The 26566-nt window shown below is 38.8% G+C and overlaps 1 protein-coding gene across 1 annotated transcript in view; it reads right to left on the bottom strand.

The window, feature by feature from the left end:
• The window catches only part of TMEM132D (transmembrane protein 132D), a 259005-nt gene that overhangs the window by 42895 nt on the left and 189544 nt on the right, over positions 1–26566 (bottom strand). Inside the window, exon 5 of the mRNA XM_082774504.1 lies at positions 1349–1492. Coding sequence (XP_082630630.1) covers positions 1349–1492 — 144 coding nt within the window. The remainder of the gene's footprint in view (positions 1–1348; positions 1493–26566) is intronic.

Here is a 26566-nt window from a genome sequence, read left to right as displayed (position 1 = left end):
ATATTACTTCTCAAACTTTTGTCAGTTCTCCCATATGACAGTAACAAACAAGCACCTACATTCTTCTTTCCCTTTACAGGCAAAATAAGCTCCACAGGAAGAGTCTTTTTTGGCTAATGGGGTCCAGAGAGCCTTGCTTTGGAATTAACAATACCCTTAGCCATTCAAATCTAAATTAAAATGAACTAATGTAAGAAGGAGAAAGCTTAGCATTCCAGTCAGCTTTAGGCAAAGGCAAATTTCAGAAAGGCCAAGTCCTCAATATGGTGCAGTTCACAAAAGTTAATGGGATAACAGTGATTTCCAGCAGCTGAAGGGGTTGCCCATAGTATTTCAAATCATTTTCTGACAGACTGGTTATATTAAAAAATTTCTATTTTAACTTTTATTTGTAACTGTGTCTCTCATTTTGTCTTCTCATGTGACAGTCATGAATGTCTGCGAAAACATAAAAGCTGGTGCAGATGAGCCAATGTTTCTGTCACCATGCTGGAATACTTTCCACTGTATCTCCATGGCTTATCATGTCTTCCTCTACCATTAATGTGTGCGAACCATTAACCAAACTGAGTAGAAATATGCAGAGCTTCTTAAAAGCTTTTAGTTTTTACTGGTACAAGCTGAAAGTCTTTATGAAGCAGCAAATGTCTTGAGCAACCTGACCCTGAGATTTCAGTAGTAAAATGGTGGCTTAGAAAGCTTCCTGCTTGCTCTCTCCTCACCACTTGGTAGGGAAGTACAAACTGTGAATAAAAGCTAGAAGTAGCCTTACATTATCGTCTGTCATGTGTCTTGAAAGAAGTTTAGCTGTTGTTCAGAGTAAGTGGACTGGTCAAGTTTCTTACCAAGTAATTCCCAGTCCACAACTGGTGGGCAACATATTTTTGTGATACCCCCTAGTTAGAAGTTGTGACCAAAGAAAATTCCAAATTTAAACCTAATGTTGTTTGCAATACACTACTGGGTCAGTACTAAGAGACCTGTACTTTGAGTCACACAATTCCTGTTCCAATGCAGCAAACTAATTTCAGAGGAATTCTTTCCTACTTTAGAAGATCTGCCAACCTTTCTGACACCCACAGAGCCCATATAGCTGAGAAGTAAAAGGCAGAGGTAGAGTGAGCTCTGAAAATACTTCAAAGGTGGGAAGTGACAAACAGTTCCAAGTATTTGACATGCAAGATAGAATGTGATTTTCTGTTTGTTTTATTGCTCTGCCGTACACAGATAATAAACCTTTGTTTCTCAGCAGCAGAACAGTTAGAACGGAGAAAGAACTTGTCACATTAGAGAACATCACTGTTTTGTAGGGCCTCTCCCTTTGTGCAATGAAGCAGTATGGGCCTACCTTAATGACATCTTCATCTGATGATCTGCACTCCACAGATTCCAGAAGATCAGTCACAGTCCCATCATCTTCCAGAGAGATCACTTTGACAGGGACAGCCACCGTTTTCCCAGTGAGAATAGCTGTATTCAAGATCTCTGCTTCCTAAGAGACCAAAAAAAGCCCTTTTGGTTAGTATATTTCACTATTACTTCATTACTACCACCTAGATTCAGATTTACATTAATTTCTAATGTCTATTTTAAGAGTTATTCCAAGCACAGTAGGCAGAAGGGACAAAGTTCCTCCCTTTAATCCTGGAAACAAGCTTCCAGTTCTGATTGAGGGCTGGTAACACATATGTCATACTCTAATTGCTCTTTCATGACTGCTCATCAAGCGTCCGAACATCCTAACACCCAAGGAGTGATGCTGCATGGCATTAACAAGATGTCTCTTGCATCTAGCTATGCTAAAGTCTCCATCCTGGGCTCACTAATGACCATGCTGATCACATAAAAATAACCTGACTTAAGTCTGGCTGTTCTACTCACAGAATGTTTCCATTTCATTGGATGCTCAGGATGGCCATGCACAGAAGCCACTCTCGTCTTAAATGCAGGCTTTAGTCTGGTCGCGGGGATGCACTGTTGGCAGATTCACCTTAAGTCTCCCGGTTCACAGTTTGTAAAGTGGTTAGTGGCAATGTCTCTCATGACAGATAAGATCTGGGTTCTCCTCCTCTGCTACTTAAGGAATTATTTTAAGAATGCTGACATTCTGTTCCCACATTAATGCACCACAGGACTGTAGGGAATCAGATCCCAATCAGGTTATCTAGGTCTTATCCTGGCTCGTGTTTGCTAATGATGGGCTAGCACTTGTTTGCAACTGTTTCTTTATCTGTCAATGAGGCTCATGCAGAACCATCATCTCTCAGAAAGGAAGGACGCTGAGAAGGTCTAGGCTCTGAACTAAACAAACTCTGCAGTGATGCGTGTTACTGGTACAACATTTTTTGTGAGGATTATTACAAAATGCATTCCTTCCAATTGATTTATCATTTCTAATTTAAATTCATTGATTTCTGATCATGTGAAGAACACAAGGCTAAACAGCACTCTCAGTTACTTAGGTGTCACATCAGTCATGCACAGCAGATATCACTGACTTGCACTATGACACACAGGGTGCCCAAATTAGTCCCTGAATTCTTCATCTTATTGCAGAATGTTGCTCGTTCCTGGAAAGGCCTCTAAGCTTTTCAGAACCATGCCTTCAAATCACTGGCTAACCCACAGAACAAGAAGCTCTTGATTTCTGCTGTCTCTTGTGAAATAAAGGCTTCCAAAGCCTCCCAAGTGCTAATTGCTTGTTATCTAAATAGCTCCCGCTACGTGCGCTGAGACTGACCTGATTTCACTTGTGGAAGACGGCGAAGTAAAAGATCAAAACCAAGTTACCAGGAGATGATGACTCCCCCTACTGCCTCTTGGGCTGAAGAAGAGAAGCTAAGGCTTCTCTCATCCAAAGCACATGGATCAAAAGGACAGTTTCCCATTACTTAAAGAAACAGAGATGCTTTATTCAGACTCAAAGCAATATTTAGAGAATGAAAAAAAAATAAAATAAAAAAATCCTGGTCTTTTGATAGCTGCTTTGCTAAAGTTTTCCCATTCTTATCATGATCTTTAGGGGAGGGTGAAATAGGATTTCACAAAAAGAGAACTTAAGAAGAAAATCCTCTCCCTCCCTCAGCACAAAAGCTCTTCAGATATTTTGAAATTATAATTCATAGAAAGGTGAGAATATCTGCCTGTACTGTAAGGCCCATCTGTCTTGAGTGTGCATTTGTTCTCAGAAGAAAATATATTATTCAAGCAACTGGGACCTCAGGAAGACTAGCAATTAAGTTTCCAGGTTCTTTTATTTATTTCAAATATGGGATTTGCAGCAAAGTTAACTACATACAGGTTATTTAGATACTTTTGCCACTCTCCTATAGGCTTGACTGAGCTGCAAATAGGGGCAGCTTGACAGAACAAGTGCTATTAAGCTATACAATAATTACAGAATCCAAGTATCTGGTCCTGATCTCACAAACACTTACATGAATCTCATTTCATTGGGACTATTTGAGGCCATATCCCATGCCTAGATACTTGTACCTAGTGCCAAGTTGAAAATACCCGCTCCCCCAAGCAGGAATGCCCTTCTTCCTCCAGTCATTACATTACAATATGACCCTTGTAATTATTTTATAAAGCAAAGGAAGGTTTAATAACCAAGCTTTTGAAACAGTGTGATTAATGAGGTCTGCTTACCAAAGGCAAATGTAATTTCCCTTGGTAAGAGTTACTAACTGAGAATGATTCTCAAAAGCTTCACGAATCTCTTTCAAGTTTCTAAATTTTGAGTCCTGGCTTTGGATGTTCTGAATACAGACTATTGGAAACACATTCAAAAACAAGTTACTTAAAACATCAGCTATGCCACTGCCACTACCCATGTTCCTTCTCAGCCACCTTTTAAAAGCATGTGCAAATAACATCCAACACACAGGGAATTTCTGCAAGTCCAAAGTCTCGGGTGGATTTAAAGCTCAGTAACTTAGGTCCTGTCCCAGAGCTTTCTGTCTGAGGCTACAGTCCAACAGATCTGAATTTACACCGATCATGGCAATAACCTCAGGGACTTTAAAGGAAGTACTTAAATACCAGGAGATAAGTATACACGTACCTGCTTCTAAAATAAGGAAGAAAATTCCTGTTTTGTCTCTATCTAAAATCAAAGATCCCATATTCAAGTTTTTATAGTTTTTGTCTGTATCCATGTTCCAGATCTACATTCGGAACCACGCACAGCATGCAAATGTCTATGGTGATTTTCTACCAGTTAAGTGCTTGTCCAGTCCCAGGAAAACAAATGCACCCAATATTTCTCCAAAGTAAAAGAGGCACAAAGCAAGCTGGCAATGTCTGAAGCTGTGCAAATCTATGTCAGAGAAACTGAGCTGTATATTCTGTTTGCAGATCCTCAGTACCTCCATGTGTATAGACTTGGAGGCACCTGGTTTGCATCTCTTCTTTTGACACAGAGGCATAATAACCATTTACACCAATTTATGCAATGGGGGAAGAGTAAAACGTTTCTTCAGTGATTTGTTTAATGGCTAGAAAGGGCTTAATGTTCCCATGGTGAAAGCATATAAAAATTATTTCATTTTGAGGAAACAAACATGACACTTATTTAGCTATATAGAGATTTATAGTTCAGAGTCCCAGCATGTAAAAGCTATAAATCTAAATAGTTACTAATTTAAAAGTGTTACTTTTTTCTGCTTAAGTGATAAAGGAATCTTCTAAAGAAATATTTCACGTTCTTTATCCATAACTAACATAGATTATAGGATATATGATGTCAGGGCACTACAAGATGGGAATACTTATGGGTTTTACAAAGCTGTAGCCAAATATTCAGAGTACTTAAAGTTGATTCCCTGAGCAGCTGTTAAAAAAAATGCTGATCTTTCTCTGACCATTATGTAGCATAATTCACTTACACCAAAACCCTAAAATAAATAAAGGAAAGAATCATAACGATCATACAAAAACATTTATCTTTATGTAACAGAAATGGAAGACGAGGTAATCTTTATTCTTAAATTATCACCATGTTCAAAAATGGTAATACTTTTAAAGAAGATTCTGGAGAGAGCATTCTTTGCCTACTGAAGAGAGTCATATTAAATATCACAGCATATTAAGCCCTCCAGCATATTTGGAAGATGCATGCAGTAAGCACCTATTTCAGTAGAAATGCAGAAGTGAACATCTATTAGTTTTTCAGTTTTAATTGGTAGCTTCCCTGCAATTTAATTTCCTTTCAGATATCTTTTGCCATATAATTCCTGGAGTGAAAGAAAGGACTTCAACAGTATCTTTATAAATCTCTTTTTCTCTTCCCTTTGTTCTCTCCCTGTACACAACATTTCCTAATGTTTGTATTAATAATGACTTTTAAAATAAATAAATATATGACTGACTCATGCTTGGCTTTGAGGCCCCACATCACATTTATAACAGGAACACTTTGTTTAATAGTAAATATTATAAAAAGTTTAGTAGTAACTGTCAGCATTCTTTTCCCAAAACATTTTGGCATGATTCGAGACATCAGTTTAATGCCGAATCTCTGTTAGCACTCTCAAGCCTCACAACACTACAAGCAGCACTGAGCAAGGCACCAGCTTGTTTTCAGAAAAGACCTGCAGATATGTTTCCTCGAAATAATTTGGAGTGATCTTCAGCTCATACCCTACAGGAGAAAAAATACTTGTCCTACCACAATATACAGGGAAGAAAAAAAAGTATTCAAAAGTCAGCACAGCACCATAATACATCTTCCATAAGCACAGCAGATTTCCAGTTACATTTTTGATTACAGTAGTGGAATATATTTTTTCCAGGCTAAATGCCTAGCTTCTAAAATTGAGTATGGTTCTGTTTTCAATAGATATCTTGGCTTTGGGGTTTGCCATCTACAAGCTGCAGTAAGGAAGAAAACAAAGTGATCATCAAAATCTCCTGAAGTCCAGGGCATGCTACCAAATCACAATGAATAGCTGCCTGAAAATCATTCTATTTGGCTCTCACTAACATCTTCCATTTTCCTCATAATGCCTTTTTTTTTTTTTTTTTTTTTAATTAATCAGCCATTAGAGCATTAATCCAGGGTACCACCTTGAATATTGTCTTAATTTTTTAATTTTTTTTAAGGCCTAGATTTTCCTCCTCTTCAGCAAGCAGCCATCTTATTTGTATCAGAGCATCCATGCTTCAGTCATGCATAACTAATTTCAAATCTTATTTAGCATCAAGTCTCCAAATTAAGAAGCTAAGTGACAGCTGTTTAATTAACTCCTTAAGCTGATTAGAAGGCATTACTGAAATCCCCCCAAGGAAGAGTTTATAACTGTCAAGAGAGCCTAAGGCCATGTTAATGCTTCTGTTTAAATTTAGTAAGCTAAACCAATAAAGTATAAATTCTCAACATCCTGATGGATGTGGCCAAATTCAGCTACTTTTCCTCATACTACCACTGCAAAGGTAGGAAACAAAAATAACACAGAAGGGATTTTAAAAGTCAGAAAGCAGCAGCTGAACAATAAAGCAAATGGATGCATCTCTCTGAAGGAGCTGCTGAGAGTTCATACCACCTAACATTCGATTATACTGGATTAGCACCAGGCGCTGGAGTAAAGCTGAGCTTGCACTTTAAATGCAGAGTCATCGCCCAGCTTCTGGTTGCAAGTACAAAGGTTTGTTCATACGTTCTTAAAACTTAAATCCACCTTTAATGATAAGATTATGGCAGCTGAAGTACAAGTTTTAGAAGCAGCTGGTGGGGCTAGATACATGGTGGTACAGAGGAACTTAAATGCTCCAAAGCAAATTTCCTTGGTTGTAGTACATTATTGTCAGCTCTGAGCTTTCAAACAGCTTGAGTTCAGTCCTAAAATATTATAGTATTTGGTCTGAAAGCTTGAAATAAATGAAAGAGAACTTTGATTTCTTTATTTGCCTGTTAGTTTCCAAGCCTTTAGGATGCACTAAAAAAAAAAATTGAAAAATTAGCTGCAACAAAGGAACTGGGCCAGAAAAAAACACAAAATAATTTTTGAAGCCTGTAATATAAATGAAAGAGTTGACAACATTGCCAGTACGAGAGAGGATGGTGAAACCTGAATCCAAAAATGTGAGAAGATTAACATGAACTTCAAAATTAGCTGCTTTTTTAAAGTGTGCATTTTTCATTGTGAAGAGTGAAATCTGAAGTCACTGGGAATGGGACATAGGAGGGGGCATTAACTAAGTTTTATTTAAGATCTTGGTACTTAAACAGCTTCTGCTTTAACTCAGTACAGGCAAGACAGTTCCATAATCAGACTGGCTTACCATCAGGACACAGGGTTAAAAAGGAGCATAAACTGAAACCCAGGTCCATTCTCCTCTGGATATATCTACCTGCTGACTCAGTCTTCCACATAGCTGCTAGAGAGGGGAAAATTGATCTTTTTTTTTAATAGCAAAATGTGACAGCAAAACCATTGGTAAGAAAGAATTGGATGACAGAATCAATGTCTGAATACATTTTTCATTCTTTCTTTCTTCAGGCCGTGATTCCTTGAAAAGTTTAGACTGCCATGCAACAGGGGGTGTCACCTCCAGCTACAGTCTCACGCCTCCATTGGGGCAAAATCAATGCTTACAGAGTAAGAAAGATTAAAGAATTAATGTGGCTGAAAATCAGTCTTTTTTGTTGCTTTGGGGTGGGTTTCCTGCCAGATCCATTCCCTTTCCACTTTACTGCACCACTCCTCAAACAGGAGTCCAAACATGAGGAAGGTTTGGGAATGGGTCTGGGGTGCGATTTCCAGGCTGTGTTTACACTGCCTGGGAATATTATGAAACTTCAGCTTGAGCAAACAAACAAATTTCAGGTTGTTGGCAGTTGTTTCAAAGCCAAACAAAATCCCGTGTTTGATTAGCTGAATTACTTCTCCCACCTCATTTACATATAATAATAAGCCTAAAATTGTTGGTATAAAGAGGAAGTAACACAAGAGTAATTTTCTTCCAAACATTACATGCACTTAGCCTCTTCTTATTGACTAATCCTCCCACCCTTGTTGCTTTGTCATCCTAGATCATGGGTACAATGAAGGGACTCAGATCTAACATTTTGGTCACATAGGTGAGGTGCTGCGTTTTGTTGTCTTTATGGAGTCTGCAGAAGATGCAGTATAAGAACCAGCTCCTGGGACACCATCAGGGCCACCTGGTGCTGCTGTTCTGAGACATGACATTTTAAATTTCAGGGAAGAATCTGAGGGTCAAGTCTCAAGCAATTTTTAGGAAGTGCATAAATGGAAATAAAGACTCCTGTGAAGGCAAGGGGAGGCTACTGGCATTAAAATATATGATGCATAAAAAAGATCTCTTATATTGATACATCTTATTCTGAAGTGAACCTCTCCATTTACAAGCCAAAACATATGCAAAATGGAGCAAATACAGAATTGTAAGACTAATGCACACCCCCACACCTGCATAGTGGCCACACACTAATCATGCACAAAAAGATATTCCAAACATGAAAATAATTTTCAACCCTCATACCCTTTTTTATAACACAACCCCCAACAGACTTGTAAACTAAAAATATGCTTTCAAATTGCCGTCTCAGCTGAAAGCCTAAACTAAAATAATGAGTTAAACTAATATATTTTTACTAAACAATATTAGCACAGAATTAATATGAACCAAATCCAATATAAACCTCATGGCTAATTATATTTCCATTTTCACAGTACCATGTATTTGTAGTAATTTGAAAAAAAAATTGTTCTTTTAAATACTGGAGGAATCAATGACATATTAAAATAGCATGAGTCTGTTATCCAGATTCTGCAAAGGTTGCTAATAATAAATGATGATATTCAGCCACCTCTCTACTAGGTTTTTTAGATTTATTTTTTATTTTTTTTTTGAACATCATTCACCACCTTTTCAATGATTTGCAGATGCCAAGCCACTTATACTACAAGCTAAATATCATATTTTTTTAGAAGCTCTTACTCCTGAAAAATTGCTCCGGTTGGGATATGTCAGTCCAGGAGACACCACACAGAGCCCATGCACTGAGGAATTAGAACAAAACTGCAAGAGCAGCTCAGAAAGTCCAGGAAGAACAAATATTTCTCTTTGAAATTCAGTCAAAGATGTAGGGCCTATTTATTAGTCTTTCCAGCTGCTGCATCTCCTCTGAAGCCAACTTACCAATATTTGCTTATCTCAGAGAGAATTTGGCTTAGAGGCTGCAGTTCCATGGTAGGATTTCACAAAACAAACAAACAAACAAACAAAAAACCACAACAGACATACAACACATAAGTCAACTGAGATATTTACTCTTCAAACTATTTGATTTTGAGGTCTTCAAAATGTGATATTTCTTGAAGCTTAGAGCATTACTGCATTGGAACATGGTCATCGGGGATAGAGGAAGTTCTGCTCTCGGAAGGAGTGAAAAGATTTAGTAAGAAGGAGCAGTGAAACAAAGCTGCATATAAATATAAAGGACAGCAAGCACAACTTCCCAGGTAAAAAGAGAAAACATCCAATGTCTGGGAAAAAAGCAACATGGGACACACAGACTGTCTGTCACTCGTATTGTCACACAAAAGGCACTCAGGAAAAAATCATAATTATATTTAATCTAAGAGTTAACTTTTAAATATTCTTTTAAATATTTAATGTCTTTAAATTTAAAGTCTTTTAAATATTTGATGTTCTTACTAAAGAACTTTAATATCTGTATAGATACAATCTATCACAGCTAAATTATATTTAAGCAGTAAAAGAAAAGCTAAATATATAACAGTGCTGTGTGTAGTAAATAAGGAGTAAAATAACAGCTAGGTGTTACAAAGGAAAAGTGGGATCATTAAGATGGCCAGTAGTGAGAGGTCTCTCATTGCACAGCCTGCCACATTCAGTAAAAAGCTCAGGAAATAAAGAAATGCATTTTAGTTAGAAGGAAAATCCAGGTGCTACCGTATCTGCTTCGGTGAACTAAAGCTGCTGTTCAGGCTGGTAAATTCTCATGCTTCACAGTTGTGTGTTATTACAGTGAGGCAATCCTGCTGTGTGGACACTGGCTATTATTTCAGGATTCAGTCCTACAAATTTAAGTAATGGGAAAAAAATATAATATATTATATTATAATATTATATATAATATATATTTATATATAGTAATATAATATAATATATCACTTCGTTCCAAGGAAGAGGAAAATGTCTTTTACGTCCCTGTTCCTTATCTTTGTCTCACATTTCTAAAGTGCAATTGCCTCAAAACAGGGATCCTCTGTTTTTTGTACTTATGCAGCATCCAATCCACAGTTCACATCCAAGGTCTAGCTGCCGAACCAATTAACAAAGGTAACAGTTTTATTGAAGTTGAGACATGGCAAGCACACATGATGAACACAGGAACAAAATAGGAATGACAGGACATATTGCCTCCATTTTTGGTACTCTTATTAACTGCCCAGCTACTATTTAGGAATGGCACAGTTCGTAACAGTACTGGTAAGCTGCCCAAGCTGTACTGGATCTCCTTTATACCATGTAGCTGAGGGGCAAATCCTCCTATGGGAGTTCACTTTTTTTTTCCCATCCACAGAGTAAATAGAATTTTTAATTTGTTAAAATGTCAAAGTCCCTTTAATGCTTTAATGTCTAGCATTTAGGAATTATGTTACCTTGCTTTTGGCAAGTCCTAATTTGGTTTTCAGTGCTTTGCAGTGCTAAGTAGGCTACCATAGTCCTAGGAAGCTGTTGTGTATGATGTCTGTTTATCAAAGTCAAAGAGCTATGAATTGTAGCTGTGAATTGTCAGGCTGTGGTTCTTCAGAAAAATTGCTAATTACTTCACATGCTCCAAACTGTAACTCCATGAAGCTGCGTGTGCGTACTTGATTTGGTCTCTAGGCAGACTGCTTTAGCTGATAATCAACAAGGTTTGCTCAAAAAGCAAGCGAACTTGGTGAGCATTTCTTCCTTGCTTTCCCTAAGCAGGCTGCCAGCACTTCCAGACATCATTGCAGGAGGGAAAGGCATGTCTGATTGTTAAAGGAAGACCTTTCAGAAGAGCAGAGCTGGGAGAACTGGCCTAAAGTACATGAATACGCTGTGTCTGATGCTGCTGAATTGCTGAGACTGGGCAGACTGGTAGGGACATGTCATGCAAAATTAGCTAAAACCAATCAAAATTTCACACATGGGGTCAGTAGCTAGATTGATGTGCCAGCATGAAGGCTCTTTTGATTCTCGGGCCTGCAGTTAAGAAGACTAACACAGAGGTTTGGTGCCTGCAGCAGTTTAGAGCTCTGTAAGGGGCAGACGACGGTATATGATGTAGGGATTTCCAGCAACAAAATGAAAGCTCTAGGATATCACTTCAAAGACAAAATGCCAATGAAACTCTAGCAATGCAATTTAGCAGAGTAAATATTTGGTGCGATGTGTAGCAGAGCCAGAATGACGGTGGTCAAAGTGATTGAAAGAGCTTTGCTTTCATGGAGGGAAGCATTAAAAATACCAAAACAAATCGCAGGCCTTGTCTAATACATCTTTTTTAATTCTCTTTCTTTTACCGCTTGCTGCTGTCATTCTGAGGCTGTGTTCTGAGCTGCACATCAACCCTTTCCCTCTTCCAGACAGAGCTAACCCCCATGCACTCGGTGGTGTAAAGGGAATATTAAGGGACACGGCCAGGGAACCCTGTCCCCATCTGCCAAACAGCTCCTTGGGGCCTGGCCAACCAGAAACAGATCACAGCAACCGTTGTGATGCAGAAATATCCAGCAGACACATTTGACAGGTCCACTTCTGTCACCCTGTTCTTTCCAGAGCCAGGCTGTGACAAAATCCGCCTACTGCCCTGCCTGCACACACTGCTCCTCAGCCTCTCCTGCCACCACTGCTGCCCCCAGAGCAGGGCCAGAGCTCTGCCACCGCAGACTCCCTGCTGCCCCAGTCCTCTGCCCTGGCCACAAACACATTTCTGCACTGTTAGAGCCAGCAAGAGACATGCTGAAAGGGAGCTGAAGCTGGGAACAGCTGGAGATGGGGAGTGGAGAGGAATTGAATACAAAGAGCAGGGGAAGGGGACAGTGAAGGAGCTGGTCTCCCACACAGTTTCTATGGAGAAGGTTCTGCTGTCCAAAGAAAACAGGGGAAAATTTCTGCTCCAATTGAATTTATTGAGGGATATAAATTTGCAAATTCTTGTGTAATATGGCACATGTAGTAACCTTAGCTATGGATGCTGGGCACTGCAGAGAACTGAGGCTGTTGCAACAGTGAGACCTCCATGCTCACACGCACTGCTCTCAGTGCTCCGTTATCCATTCTCTTCCTCCCACATAATCACGTTACCCTGCTTCTGCACCAACTGGAAATATTCATACTACAGATTAGGGATGCATAAGTGAGTCAATGATCCCAGTAGCTACATCAACTCCCTCACAACATTCCTAAGTGTTTATCACAGAGGTATAAATGATGTGTCTTTGTTTTACTCCAGAACAAGGTTTCTGTAAAAGGCTTCCCCGGATTCAGACCGTGTGGGAATCAGGCCCTTAAGAGTCTTCTGAGATACCCAGAACAGATGGAACAAAAGCAGATTTGATGTTTTACTTTCTGAATATGTTTAGATTTTTCTATTTTTTTTATCAACAAAAAATTCACACCTGAAAACAACTTCAAAATCATCTTATAATGTGGGATGATACATCTGCTGAAGTCCGTCTGTGAGTGCTTTATGCAGGGTTTTGTTTGTGCTTTCAGGCCCTGCTGGGAGACATTCAATTATTTCCACATACCAGACTATCACCATGAGTTTGCCTTGGTGACTCACATGTCCTTTGTTAGCCATGTGTCTCCAGTGACCCTGACTCATGTGGGCAGCAGCATTATCAGCTGCATCAGTGCAGCTGTCCTTATGCAGGACATCCACAGAGGACTCTCCTCTGCTGCTGGCTTGCCAAGCAGTGCCTTAAGCTCTGGCACCACACACACGGCATCTACCTGGTGTTTAGGATTTAAGTATCCTCATAACCCAGGCACACAAAGCAAGCACCTCATTTTCATCTCAAAGGTCCTTGACATTTTTGCCCCTATCCTACCTAGCTGGTCTATTCTCTCCTGTAATTTCCACACCATTTAACGCCTACCAGTCAGCTCGTTCACCAGCAGACCTGTGCTTTTGCCCATGACACCTGCAGAGCTACTTACATTACAACCCTCTTCAAAATTCACCTCTGCCATGCTGACTACAGGATGTTGCAACTCTCTATCATGTTTGTCACTCTCTTCCCCTCTCCGACAGTTTTTATTTAACTCTGTGAGGTCAAGCAAGATCTATCAGCAAAACAAGTAAGTCAAGGTGCACGTGGTGTTTATAAATACATACACAGATTCAGTTCCATGTCTACAAAGCACTTCTCAGAAGGCAAAGCCATTTAGCAATGTATATGATAGTAACAATACTAATATATTTATAATCTCTTTTAACTTATATTCATGCCATTTTAAAAATTCTACTATCCTCCTTTCATTTTCCAGAGGTGAAAGTTGAGATGCAGTAAGGTTAGGAGAGCTGACAAAGCCAGGAACAATCCCTGTAACTCTGCCATTCCTTTTCCTTGCTGCACATGGAAAATCCTGATAGCAATGCAGATGATGTACAAAGAGTACTGGGGAGACAAGGGGAAGATGATGCAGTGACTATAGGAAAAAAGCAGATTCACAGGGATGAAATCAGCCCCAATGTGGGAATTATCTGGCAGAGCCAGAGAGCAGTGACTGAATGAGTTTTTTGCATTTCTAAAGAGAGGAAAGAAGTTTGTGAGGAACAAGAGAACTCATGTCCTGGTCACTGTGCAGAGGAGAAGTGACTTTTTTACCTATTTTGATCTTTCCTTCCAGATTGGCCTTGTAGTACATCAGTATTTAGGAATGGCAAGTAAAAAACAAATTGAACTAAATTGGGACCATCACAGGGGCCTTGGCAACCTGCCTCAAAACCAAAAATTCATTCATGAGCAGACACACAGCAGAGCAGCAGGGAAGCCTGCAGCCAACTGGCTCTGCTGGGTCAGTAATTAGCTCTTCATTTGAACTTTTAACAGAAACACAAAAATAAACAAAAAGGACATTCAGAAAAAATATTTTTTTCCAGCTCCCATATGGCAAATGGGGCCAAAGTCTGCTCTGGGATATGTAACCATGACCTTTGTGAGGACATCACGATGCCCAGGGGCAGAATTTGGGTCACAGAATGTCCCTAGAAAAAATCCATGTCTTGAGACCGACTCTGTGCCTCTAGTAACAGAGTTAGGTAAGCGCCATTTATCAACATTTACCTTTGGTTATCGTAAAATCATCAAATGGCTAAGCTTAGAAAGGACCCTAAAGACCGTCTATGAACAGTCCCAGTTCTCCCAGTCTTTCTTCACAGGACAGGTGCTCCAGCCCTCCAATCAACTTCGTGGTTCTCCTCCAGTCCCACTCTAACAGCTCCACGTCCTTCTTGTGCTGGGGACCCCAGACCTGGACACAATACTTCAGGTGGGGCCTCACAAGGGCAGAGCAGAAGGGGATCATCACCTCCCTCCCCTGCTGGCCACTCCTCTAGTGATGCAGACCAGGAGGCAGTTGGCCTTCTGGGCTACAATTGTGCACTGCTGGCTCATGCTGAGCTTTTAATCTACCAGAAAATCCAAGTCCTTCTGTGCAGGGCTGTTCTCAGTGAGTTCTTCTCCCACACAACTCCAGCAGATACCGTGGCCACAGCCTTCAGTCACTGGTGTCCACAGGTCAGCAGCATTAACGCCGCATAATATTGTTGGATATTAATCCACTGGACTGCAAGTTACAGCTTGTCATCAGTTACTGCGTCCTTCACCTGCCACCAAAACCTTCCAGCACAGAGGACACTAAGGACGATACCTTTTCAGGCTATAAATCCTGACCTGGGCCCCAAATTCCTTCTCTCCACATTTGGTCTTGGTCGGGAAATTTGGATACCTTTTTTTTTTTTTTTTTTTTTTAAGATGTCACAGAAACCAAAATCCTATTTCCCTCCAAAAAATAGTTACAAATCCCATACCAATAAAGGTATTTTGGTGCCTGGATTTCAATGGCACTGTTGTTTTGGAACTTTTTCTGTGTGATTAGCCTGTGACAACTACTGCCACATTCTCTACAAATGGGTGCAATTTTGCTGATCCTGCAGATATGCCAAGAAACTGACCCATACATTTATTTCCCCAGCCATACATAAAGTCTATAGCACAGAGCAGTGTAAGAATTTGAATGAAGACAGAATATTTTTAGGTCTGATGAAGAAGGCAGAGAAGGAAAGAAGTGAGCCCGCAAGCTCTGCTTTGATCATTTAGCCTTTGCAAATTTGTGACAAATTGTTTTTTCTGCATGAATCTGAACTTATACAGATATACATGAGTAGTTAAAAAGTAATACCAGTTGGGAAATAAAATTCCTAACAGCACCACAGAAAAGCAATAAACTTAAGAAGCAGTTAGACAGAGAGAAGAATGATCAGAAATGTTTTACAATGGAAAAAGAAATTAATAACAGTGAAAAAGAGCGGTTGGACACTTGTAAAGCTGGTTGTGCCAGGCTGAAAGCAAAGAATCCAAAAAGCCATTAGAAAAAAGACATGAAGAATCCTGTAATAATATCCTGAGGAGCATGCAGGCTGCAGATTCTATGCCTTTAACACTATATTGTATTTTCTGCAACAATTGTTTAATGTCTAATCCATCTGGAATGATTGGTAGAGAACTTATGTTAATGTCAGTCCAATGTCCTCACGGAAATAAATCCAGACTTGACATTAAATTACATATTTTGTACCCAGGACATTTGAAGTATTTTCTTAATCTGGTGTACACAAAGATCTTTATCCAATAATTCTCCTGAAGTCAGTGCTAGAGTAACAGCTTCTTTCTCAGTTTAAATCTGAGGAAAAATCAAATGAATAAAGCCCTATGTTAACAACTAGTCACCCTGTAATGGTTATGTAGTTTTGAACCTGAACAATTCAAGGTCGTAACATTCATACTGATAAGAAATATTGTTAGCTGTCGTCTTTGATGACTACATAGGAGACTGTTTACAAGGTCAGACATCTAGAAAGGAGTGGAACTCACACTGTTTCTGATGTCTTCAAAGCAAAATTCTCACTGATTTTAATGACTTTAAAGCTGATATGGTGACGTGACGGTCCCTAACCTTAATCAAATGCAACTAGAATTATCTCAAGGTCCTACCCTTTTTTTGCAAATTTTTCAAATCAGCTAAGCTATGCTTCAAGAATGATTCTTTTTTCCTGGCCAATGTGTTCAGACATAAGTTTACGTTCAGGAAGGAAAGGGAAGACATGAAGCCTTTCTTCGATAGTTTATAAAGCACTTGATCTGATAAACAACTGCCTCCAGATACCAACATTGAGCCTGGTGTGACCGTTTATCACCTTGTTACCAGATATAGAGACTGCCTCTAGACATTTGCTCCTGCAGGAGGCAAGTTGATAAACGGCTGCAGTAGGCTCAGTACTGGTTTGTGACAAGCTTATTTATTAGCTAAAATATATATATATATATATATATGAAATATATATATATAAAAATATATATAAAATCTTTAGATTACAGGAATAAAAGTTTGATTCTTCTTCAAGGTGCTGCCAGATATGTGAGACTGAAATGATCCGACTTTTGATTTTATTTGCTTACGTTTTCCTGCTGGTTCAAAATCTACTACATGCTATGGGCCCTGCAGCCAAAAGCTGCACAAAGTTCCTGACCTACCTCGATAAAATGACAGTTTTACTCAATACAAGCCTGTTTTCAAGGATCAGAATTAGTGCAATGGTTTGCACAGACTTCAGTGAGATCTGGCTTGAGCAGAATTTACAAGGCTGAGTTGGTAATTTATCAGTGGTTAGATGGTAACCACAATCTCTCCATCAGTTAGTGCTCCTTTTATGCCTTTCTGCTTTCTAAATTAAGTATTTCTACCAAAGTTCCCTACACTGCAACTCCCTCGCCATGAAAAGCAAACGATTCTTTTTGCTTTTCTTCTCTCACTTCCTTTGATTATTTGCTATTCATGTCTAGGACAATTGAGAAGGGCCCAAAAAGAGCTTAAAATATGATGCAAGATATGAGAAAAAAAGATGGCTGAGTTGACTGATCCCAAGAGAAATCCATGGGATGATCAGTGGTCTGGAGAAAGGGAATAGAGACAGACTCAAATCCATAGTCTCACATCACAAAAGAAAAGGGGGAAGTTATCTGGTGGCAGGCCTCAAAACAAACTATGTTTTTTCCACATAATGTAGATAAATCATGGGATTCACTGCCACAGGGAACCAGAATGTTTGTGTGGAATGACATCAACTAGAATTTAAAGAGCAACTAAATAAATTAATTCAAGAATGAAATAGATCACACTCTAGATCACAAACATGCTGAGTTACAAACCAGCTTTCTTTGCTCTTACAACATTTCCATGGTATTTTCTACCAGTCACTGTTGGTCCTGGGCAACTGGATCAGATTTTCTTGATAGAAACAGTACTCTATTTGCTGCAATTGTAGTTTAAAAGCAAAATTAAAACTTATTCCCATAGAGTCATTCACATATTGTCCAGCTCTCAGGGATTCATTTTATAGATTTGTTGCAGAATTGCATTGGTTAATAGAACGGATTTTGGCATTAGTGGAAAATATAAACCCTCAATATCAAATATTAAATTATTCCTGATTAATTTTTTTATAGGCTTGGACTTGCAATTGATTTAATACTCCTGGATAATTACTTCTATTATAGCTATGTCTTTGATTTTTAATTAACCATATAAAGCTTCTCATTCAAATCTAATATTACCTTTGTTAACACTGTCAACTTTCTGTTTAGATATTCTGTTCACATTAAACTCTGATGCTCGGACCTTAAATTCTGCTTTTCCATAGCTATGTGAACAAATTCCATATGAGGCTTATTTATCATCATCTATCAGTAATACTGTCTTCGTTTTCCTGAATACTGATGTCTGCCAAGTAACCTCATTCTTAGTACTGCTGTTCTCACATCATCTCATCTAAATCATGATTCTCCTGCTACTAACTTGGTTGGTCATTTCAGTAATTATTCTCTTGATTTTCAGTTACTTCATTGAAACTTAAGTTTAGGACATGCACATTGACATTAAGTCAGTTCAGCTTTTACTGGAGCAAGAACTTCACCTCTCTTCCAGACTAATGAAAACCTGCAACACCTCTCTCTGCAACTTTTTGGCATTACACTGAGATAATGAATGATACTGATACAAATATATGTATATCGTGACCTCATTTCTGTTCTTTCTGGCCACCTATGCAGGAGGCCAGATTTGGATAAAAAAATACCAATAGCAAAGAATAACCTATCACCTACGCCTATCTGGGAGCAGATGAGTTGTTGACAAGGGGGTGAATTGGCTGAAGCAGCATCACATTTGTTGCAAGACTATTGGCCAAGTCATGTAAGGTCAAAAGCACAACAGTTTAAGACTTGCATACCTTTACTCACCTAAATCCATATTTACAAAGCTAATTAAGTGACTTTATTCAAATTCAATACGAGTAAGCCTCCTGGGAATTGTGTGCTGAGAGTTTGCAGTGATGAAGCTCATTATAATTCAGAATCTGGATGTGAATTCCGGTGTCATACTTGAATCATTCACATCAGAATTTCATCTTTGCTTTAAAAATGTCAGTTTTTTCCATTTTAGCTTCCTTGTAATAATAAAATCATATTTGCCTATTGAGAGAGGATATTGACAGTACTTAAAAACTCCCTTGAAATCATTGTTTGGATAAAGAGTGAGACATAATATGCAAAACGCAAGTCCCAGCAAACCGTCACATTGTGACAAATAGATGGTGTTTTGTATTTTTAAAAGCCATGATTTTTTTATGTTTTGGGGATTCCTCAAAGTCTCCTTAATGTCATGCATTTTCCTCCTCCAGCCTCCAGCCTGCCCGACTGTAGCACCTCTGCCACCCAGCACTATCTCTGCTGGAGCAACCCGCAGGGTGACCCACAGATCTCCTTTTATCTTGGGGGCCACACACACACCACAGTGCTCTCAGGCACAACAGCCAGCAATGAAGACCTTAGCTGAGTCTTGAAGATCACCTGCCATCTGAAAACTCATTTCACTACTGCAGTATAATCAAGGTGGCTTCACGAGAGGCACGAATTGATTCTCATCACTACAGAAGAGCCTGATACCAGCCAACACAGTCGCTCTGACACAGGCTGACCCCTCTTCCAGTCAGAAGCTAAACACAGTCCTTATTTAATCCCCAAACCTGTCTTTCAAAGGTTTTCTATTTTTGCCATAAATATATATAGCTGTTTTGCCTCCAAAAATATTAGTGTATGGTTTTGTGGAAAAAGTTGGTAAAGCTCCCTACAGTCAAATTAAATTAAATGCTTTTATAATCAAATTAAATGCTAAATTCACTAAAATTCACTAACTGCTGGGATTAGGCCTCTATTTTATATACACACATATATATATGAAAAACTAAGTATGTGGGTGCTAGTGATAGCCAGTTCTCACAAATATTAAAGACTTCCTCAGAATGCATAAGATCTCACAGAATTTCTGGAGATATGGAAGCTTTCAACTATTTCTCCATTAGGATTCCCAAATGAGATCAACTGGGAATCAAAAACTTTGCAGGAAAAGAGCCCAAGAATGATGTGCTGCTGCTCTCTCTTTTGTTGGGATCAGAGTGAACTGTGCTCAGGAACATCTCAGGCTGTGCCCTGGTCACTGAGATGCCTCTGCACACAGCTGGATCCCAGAGAAAGGGATGCCTCCACTTATTCCATGGTTAATGAAACCAAGAAAATGGAGCCTAAAAAAATAATTTTGTGCTCGAGGAAATATGGAAATAGTCACGAGCTTCTGCATTTAACAGACTTTCCAAAATGAAATTATCTGTATTCAAATATGTGCAAAACCAATGATCATTTTTGATTTTGATCAGCTCAGTTTAGCCCGTTCTTTGGGGAAATTAATTTGATGCTCTGGGTGTAAACACTCTTTCAAAATGCTTATTGTAAAGCAATGTTTTCTTCCTGCTCTCCTGAGCACCGGAGCAATTTTCAAAGCATTCCCATTGATAACACAAACAAAACACAGACCACTTCGTCAGGGGAACCAGAAATTGCAATCAGAGAAGTAATACTTAAAATACAATTTAATCTGTATTCGCATTATCACCCAGTCTTCTCCAGGCCATGTGTGGGTGGTGCGCAGACTTCATGAAGGTTCAGATGTATTTATGCTTGCTAAAGACCACAAGCAGACATGCAGCAGCTTTAGCCAAAAGGAAGTTTGCAAAGCTATCTACCCAGACTAGAGTGAAAGCAGAGATCTGCATAAGGAGATCATTTGCAATGAACTGATATAATCTACTTCTAATTTAGTCAGAGGGACAAATCATTTCTAGTCTCCTAATACTGGTAACATCCTACCAGAACTTTGTATCACAGCTGGGTGACAGTCTGGCGGCAGCATATTTAACGTCCTCTCACAGAGTGTTCAAAGAGGAGGAGATGTTCATATTAGAAATGGACTTCCCTGAAAGCTGCCCATGATGAATGCTGGAGCTGAGCTTTGCTTCCCTGCAAGTGGAATGAATCTCACAAAATATTTCTGTGTGCTGCAATGTGCAAAAGTGACATTTGTAGTTAGAGCAGTGCCATGCCAGAGGTCAGATGAGGTGGTTTGCTCATGACAACAGCCCCAGCACTCTGAAAAAAATATTTTGTCAGGTCCATGGCAGTTCAGATGAGGGGGGTGGATTAAAACCTCAAGGTTTGTGATTTAGAAAAGGAGCCATGAATTTGAGATCCCTCCTGGGAAGAGGAGAAACACGAGCCAAGAATTTATGGCAGTGAACAGGCAGGGCTGAAGCCACGGAGCATTTTCTCCTGCAGAAGCTTTCAGTATTTGAGCCTTATGTTACTGGGAAATAAGAATACAACACAACTTCCCTGAGGAATGCAAATGACTGCCATGGCCTGTTCTCTCTTCTACTTCTCAGCCCATGTACCTACCATTTGGTCCTGTTAAGCCAACAGAAAGTTAAGTGCACTTTTTGGGGTTAGTTTTTGGCTGACTTAGCTGCAGCGGCTCAGCTTTGGGTCTGATGAGGGCTGAGCCACTGGGCAGGAAAGGGTGCCCAGGTATGGAAATTCCTGACTAGGATAGTCAGGGAGGCACTGAACAGTTAAGTTTTAAGCTGCTCTGGAAAGGCAGCCTGCAGAGCAATAGGAAGAGACACCTGAGTGCTGATACTTCCTCTCGAGTGCTCGCCACTAGCTCAGCACATCTCCATCTGCACCTATGTCCATGATTGCCCAGCCCTTCCCTTCACTAGGTAAGTGCTCCAAGTAGGCTGAAATAGGACCTTGGAGGGAAATGGGGCCTGGCTATGTCCTGTCCATCTTTCATCTTCAGGAAAGAAGAGAGGGACTGGGATTTGAACTTCTGCCTTTCCCGTGTATCAAAGGAGGAATCTGTTTCTTTCCTAGATGGTTTCTGATGTCCAGAGTTATCAATATCCTCATTTATCTTCCTTCCTTTTCCTTTTATTTCTTCTGTAATTGTTTGGGGATATTAAGTGCTGCCAGCATTGGGGTCATTATTAACCCTAGTTAAAATGTGCATTGGAAGACCACAAATTTTAATTCTTGCCTTGTTACCATAGTTACACATGAGTAAGAGGTGACACCTGAACTCTACTTTCAAGCTCTAAGTAAATGATGACTGACAAAAAATTAAAGAATCTCACACAATGAAATGACAGCATTTGAAGAAGAAAAGGGCAAGCACACTCATGGCAAAAACTGAAAATTTTAAGGTAACACTATCAATTTCTATAAACATTTTGTTATCATCCTGCCTGTTCAGATGTGATGAGATTATGTCATGATGCTTCTCACCTGCATATTGAGAAGTTCTGCCTCTGATCACAAAGAACACAGCTTTACCAAGGATATACGCTTAACACTCCAACTAGTCTTATTCTGATTTTTTTTCCTGCTAAATGAATGGTTCTGAAATATGCATTTAAAGGCAACTTTTCTACCATCACAGAATAAGCAAAAAATATACTAGAATCTATTTTAAACCTGACAGAATGATTAATAATACTTATATCCCCAGATTTTCCCATCTGTCAAGATATTAGTGCAATTGTTATCATGCCACAACTGCTGGGAGGGAAAATTGCTACACGTTACTCAAAAACTTCAGAGAGCAGTCCTGTGTGGGGACTCAGTATTTGACAGTAGAAGCTATTGTCTTTGACAGTAACTTTAATGCCCTGACATTTTGCCATATTTTTAAACATGTTATTGTTTTAACATGTTTCAGATGAAAGTCTTCAGTGTGGTTGTCTGGAAGCAGCACTTTTAAGGTCAGAACAAGAGGCAGAATGGAAGAAAAAGTTACCTCATGCTTTGCTGGTCTTGGTTGATGGATGTAGGTGAAAACCTACAGACTTTCAAAACAGCTGACTGTGCTTGAAGATTACTTGGCTCACTGTGTTTCTACCCCAGTGCTGCTCTGAGTGCTAAAAAGTGATACTCCTCATGTGCTTTCCCACTTTTCTACATTCAGAGTCTCATTTTAAAGTTAAAATTCTCAGTATGAGCTTTCCTAACTGGTAAAGTAGGATTTTGAGAAGTAGAAGAAGATGATCTTGGAGAGGACCATAGTAAAGAACAATTTTTCCTCATCCACCTGAAAATGTCTTTATTCCATAAACTCAATTCTGAAACTAATTTCCCCAGTCATAGCACATACTAAGGCTGCTTTTCTCCATGTGTACAATGTTCTACATCTGCTAAGCTATGAGATCCAAAATTTTAGATTAACAAGTAGAGCTTGCTTTATGAATCTGCAGGTCTTAAATCCTATCTCCAGAAGTCATGCAATGGTATTCATCCTCTTGATTTTCATTACAGTAGCACAAAACCCCAAGAGAAGTGTTTTAGTGACAACGCATCTGTGTTGTGAAATTTTACAGCTGCTGCAGTAGGGTTCTGAGGTTGAGAAAATAAATTTTCCTCTATGTTACACAGCTGAATTAAATGAATGTTAACTAACACATACCAGAAACCAGGATTTGGACTAATTTGAGGACAACAGCTGTCTGTCTGTCAGCCTCCATTCTCTTTTTATGTGTGACATATGCTATTTCTCTATTGTCATGGAGTGTTTCAACATAGCCTAGACCTGAACTTCTAAAAAAGAAAAGGAAAGAAACTTAAAAATAATATGCCTTACTTTAAAAATTATTCCAGGCATGGAAGAGATTACCAGCCTCTGAAAGAAAAGGCTCAAGAAATGAATGTTCAGGTGATGAACAGTGATGGTCTATCTGTGTTTGAGGGTCATTTTTTTTCTTATTTTATTTTATTTTATTTTATTATTTATTTTATTTTATTTTATTTTATTTTATTTTATTTTATTTTATTTTATTTTATTTTATTTTATTTTATTTTATTTTATTTTATTTTAACAAAGCTGAACAAAACCAGAGCACATATCAGAAAAGTGTATATTCTTTTGCCTAATGTTACCTTTTCTTTTTTTTTTTTTCTTTTGACATTCCTTATTTTTTTATCTTGTCTTCCCCCCCCAAAAAAAAAAACAAAAACAAACAAACAAACAAACAAACAACAACAACAAAAAAAAACAAACAAGGTTTCATAGGTGCATCTAAGTCTCTCACTTTAGTACTTTAACATTCAAAAAGATGAATAGGAGGACTTGAATAAAATCCCAGAAAAATTAGTCTGGTAGCCATGCAACCATAGTAATTTCAGAGAATTTCACCTGGTAGCCTGGAAGAGAATCTGACGCCTTGGAAGTTCATATTCTGCACAGGTTCATGTTCCATTATAGAGAAGGGTCTTTTAAAACATGCCTTACAGGGCAAACATGGATGCAATGAATCTCAAACGCCAACCTGTCAATCTAAACCCAGTATTTTTATTTTTTTTTTCCTCAGGTAGCTTTCAAGGACATTTACTATAAATCTGTGAAGAGAGAGCTACTAACAGGTCTGGGATTTATGGAAAGTGTTGCCTATTTGTGCTCCATCTTTTGTCAATAGCATTAAGATTTGCAGTTTGCACTGAATTATCCAATGACCTAAATCCTAGCAAGCTATCAAAATCTGTTTCCTAGATAAAGTCATGCTGGAGTTTGATACATTTATCAGTGTCAGGCACACAGCAGTGCTTACAAGCATGGTTATTTCTCAAGTCTTCTTCAACAGCAGACAAAAGGGAGGTACAAATGAATTACAACTTATTCATACCAATGATTTGAAATAATTATCAACCATTTATTGTCTGAATACACAGTAATACAATTCCTGCCTCCTGATTTCACACAAACTCCTGAATATAATGAAGCACTGTTTATTTACCTAATGTAAAGCATCCAAGTCCTATGCTGACATCTCCAGAATGATTTATTGTTCTTCCATTATGCTAAATACTTGGGATAGATCATGTCTCATTATACAAAATATAACCTATTGCAATTCAGCTAAATGAGACTTGATATGGGAGAGGCAGGGGGGTTGCTAATTGTCAAAATAGCTTCATGGTGACATATTCTTTCAGCATCAGGGCTCAAATATTTGACATGGTAAAATTGTCTGTCTTCAGTTCTGTCTAACATCAGAAGAATTCTGCTGAAGCCCCAGGAAGTCAAATGGGAATTGGAAGCAGCACATTAATTTTTAAATTTACACAGCTTCTTTTAACCCAAAATGATCTACAGGCTGTAGTCCTGATCCCACAGGGCATTTTCAGGAAAAATGCCTACCAGCTGTGTATTACCAAGTAGGTCGAGAAGCAGAGAAGCAGAGTATTATGAACACAACCAATAAACTGGGCTATGTGTTTTTCATACTCTGCAATTACAGTGTGTTCTAGTGTGTAAACTTTGCTCTCAGTTATTTTCTAAACTGGCAGAGGAATGTGTGTGAGGGTCACTATTATAATCAATAAAATTCAAAATCAACTACAGCCATGTTCTTTAATATGAGCACCAACAGATTTACATCATGTATAGGTTGTGAGAAAACACCACTGTCAGAGATCAGTTTAGAGCTCTAGCAGCAAAGAAACAGTAATGGTTCTGACACAGACAAGAAGGGGAAACCAAAATGAGAAAGACACATCATTGTAGCGATACTTAGGGGTTCCTCTATATTTTTTTCCTTCTGGGCAAATGTAGTCTGTATTACAAAAAGCCCCAGCCATCTGAGGTAAGAGGAAAGTTCATCTGGTAGTAACGAAGGCACTGCTGAACACACCGAGCACTATTAAAACCTCCAACTGATACAACCTGTTAAAGCAAAGCTACTACCACTCCACTCAGACTTCTGGAGAGCCATCAGACTGAAGGCTACTGGCTACTCTGGGATTTATGGGTAGGACTTAAGGTTCTCAGACAGGTCAAAGAGCAAAGCTTCAAGTCATAAAAATATCCTTCACTCAGCTGTCTTAGGAAAATATATCCACCCAGGCAGAGGAAATTGAAGAAAAGGAAGAGATTTAATTGAAAAAAAAAAAAAAATCCTACACTAAGAACTTACATTTTTTTAAGAACCTGTGAGAGATTCTGGACAGCATTTGAAGCTTTCTGAACTCTAAAGTCTGCTGTAAGCTACATTTACATCACATAAATGTTTGCTTTAAAATTATTATTATGAAAGATACAACATCAACTTAATAAATGATTGTGGCATATTTGACAGCATCATCTTGAGTGCTGTTTCCCTTAATGCTCTACTTACATGGCACAGAGGGATTTGCTCTGAAACTGCACTAGGATGGATAGAGTTCAATAGCACAGCCCATAACATTTTTTTCTCTTACCTCTGAACAATTCATAACAACCAAAATAGCATGAAAAGTATAACTTCAGCTGTGAAATAAAGAGATGCTAATGTTGGCCTGCTATTGGTGGAAAGGTGGATAGAACCGGAGGCAACTCCTGGCTTTATTTGTATTCCCATAGTCTTTGGCTCATGCTTGAATTAATGCACTTACAAAGCCAAAGTAGAAACACATGTTAAGAAGTAAGCAGAAAGGTACTGAAGAAAAGAGGTGGATGCATAGTGGGAAAGAAACTGGTGCTTGGTCAGAATGATCCCATAGATTTTGTCTGCCTTTTTCTTTATTCACTGACAGCAGTATTTCATTGTATTCAAAGTGTGTTCAGATGGATAACTTATGACTCTGGTTCCCATGTAAGACAGGAATTCTGAACCTCTTTTTTTTTGTATTTGAGCTGCAGTCTAAATGAGACGTCTAAAACCATCATTCACTATCTTAGCTGGAAAAAGAAAAATGAAGAAGAAACTGAAGCTGAGATTTTCAGACAATGTATTGGTGCCTCAGTGTTCGTGGTGATCTGTATCTAACTGGTGCTGCACCCCACGCAGAGTGGGATGAACACAGCAGTCCTGAAGGTGACAGTGAACCAGACT

This window comes from Aythya marila (genome assembly GCF_965140915.1).
Source record: "Aythya marila genome assembly, chromosome: 17".
NCBI classification, from domain to species: Eukaryota; Metazoa; Chordata; class Aves; order Anseriformes; family Anatidae; genus Aythya; species Aythya marila.
Note: the sequence above shows the minus strand (reverse complement) of the source record. Positions and strands in the feature narration are given on the sequence as shown.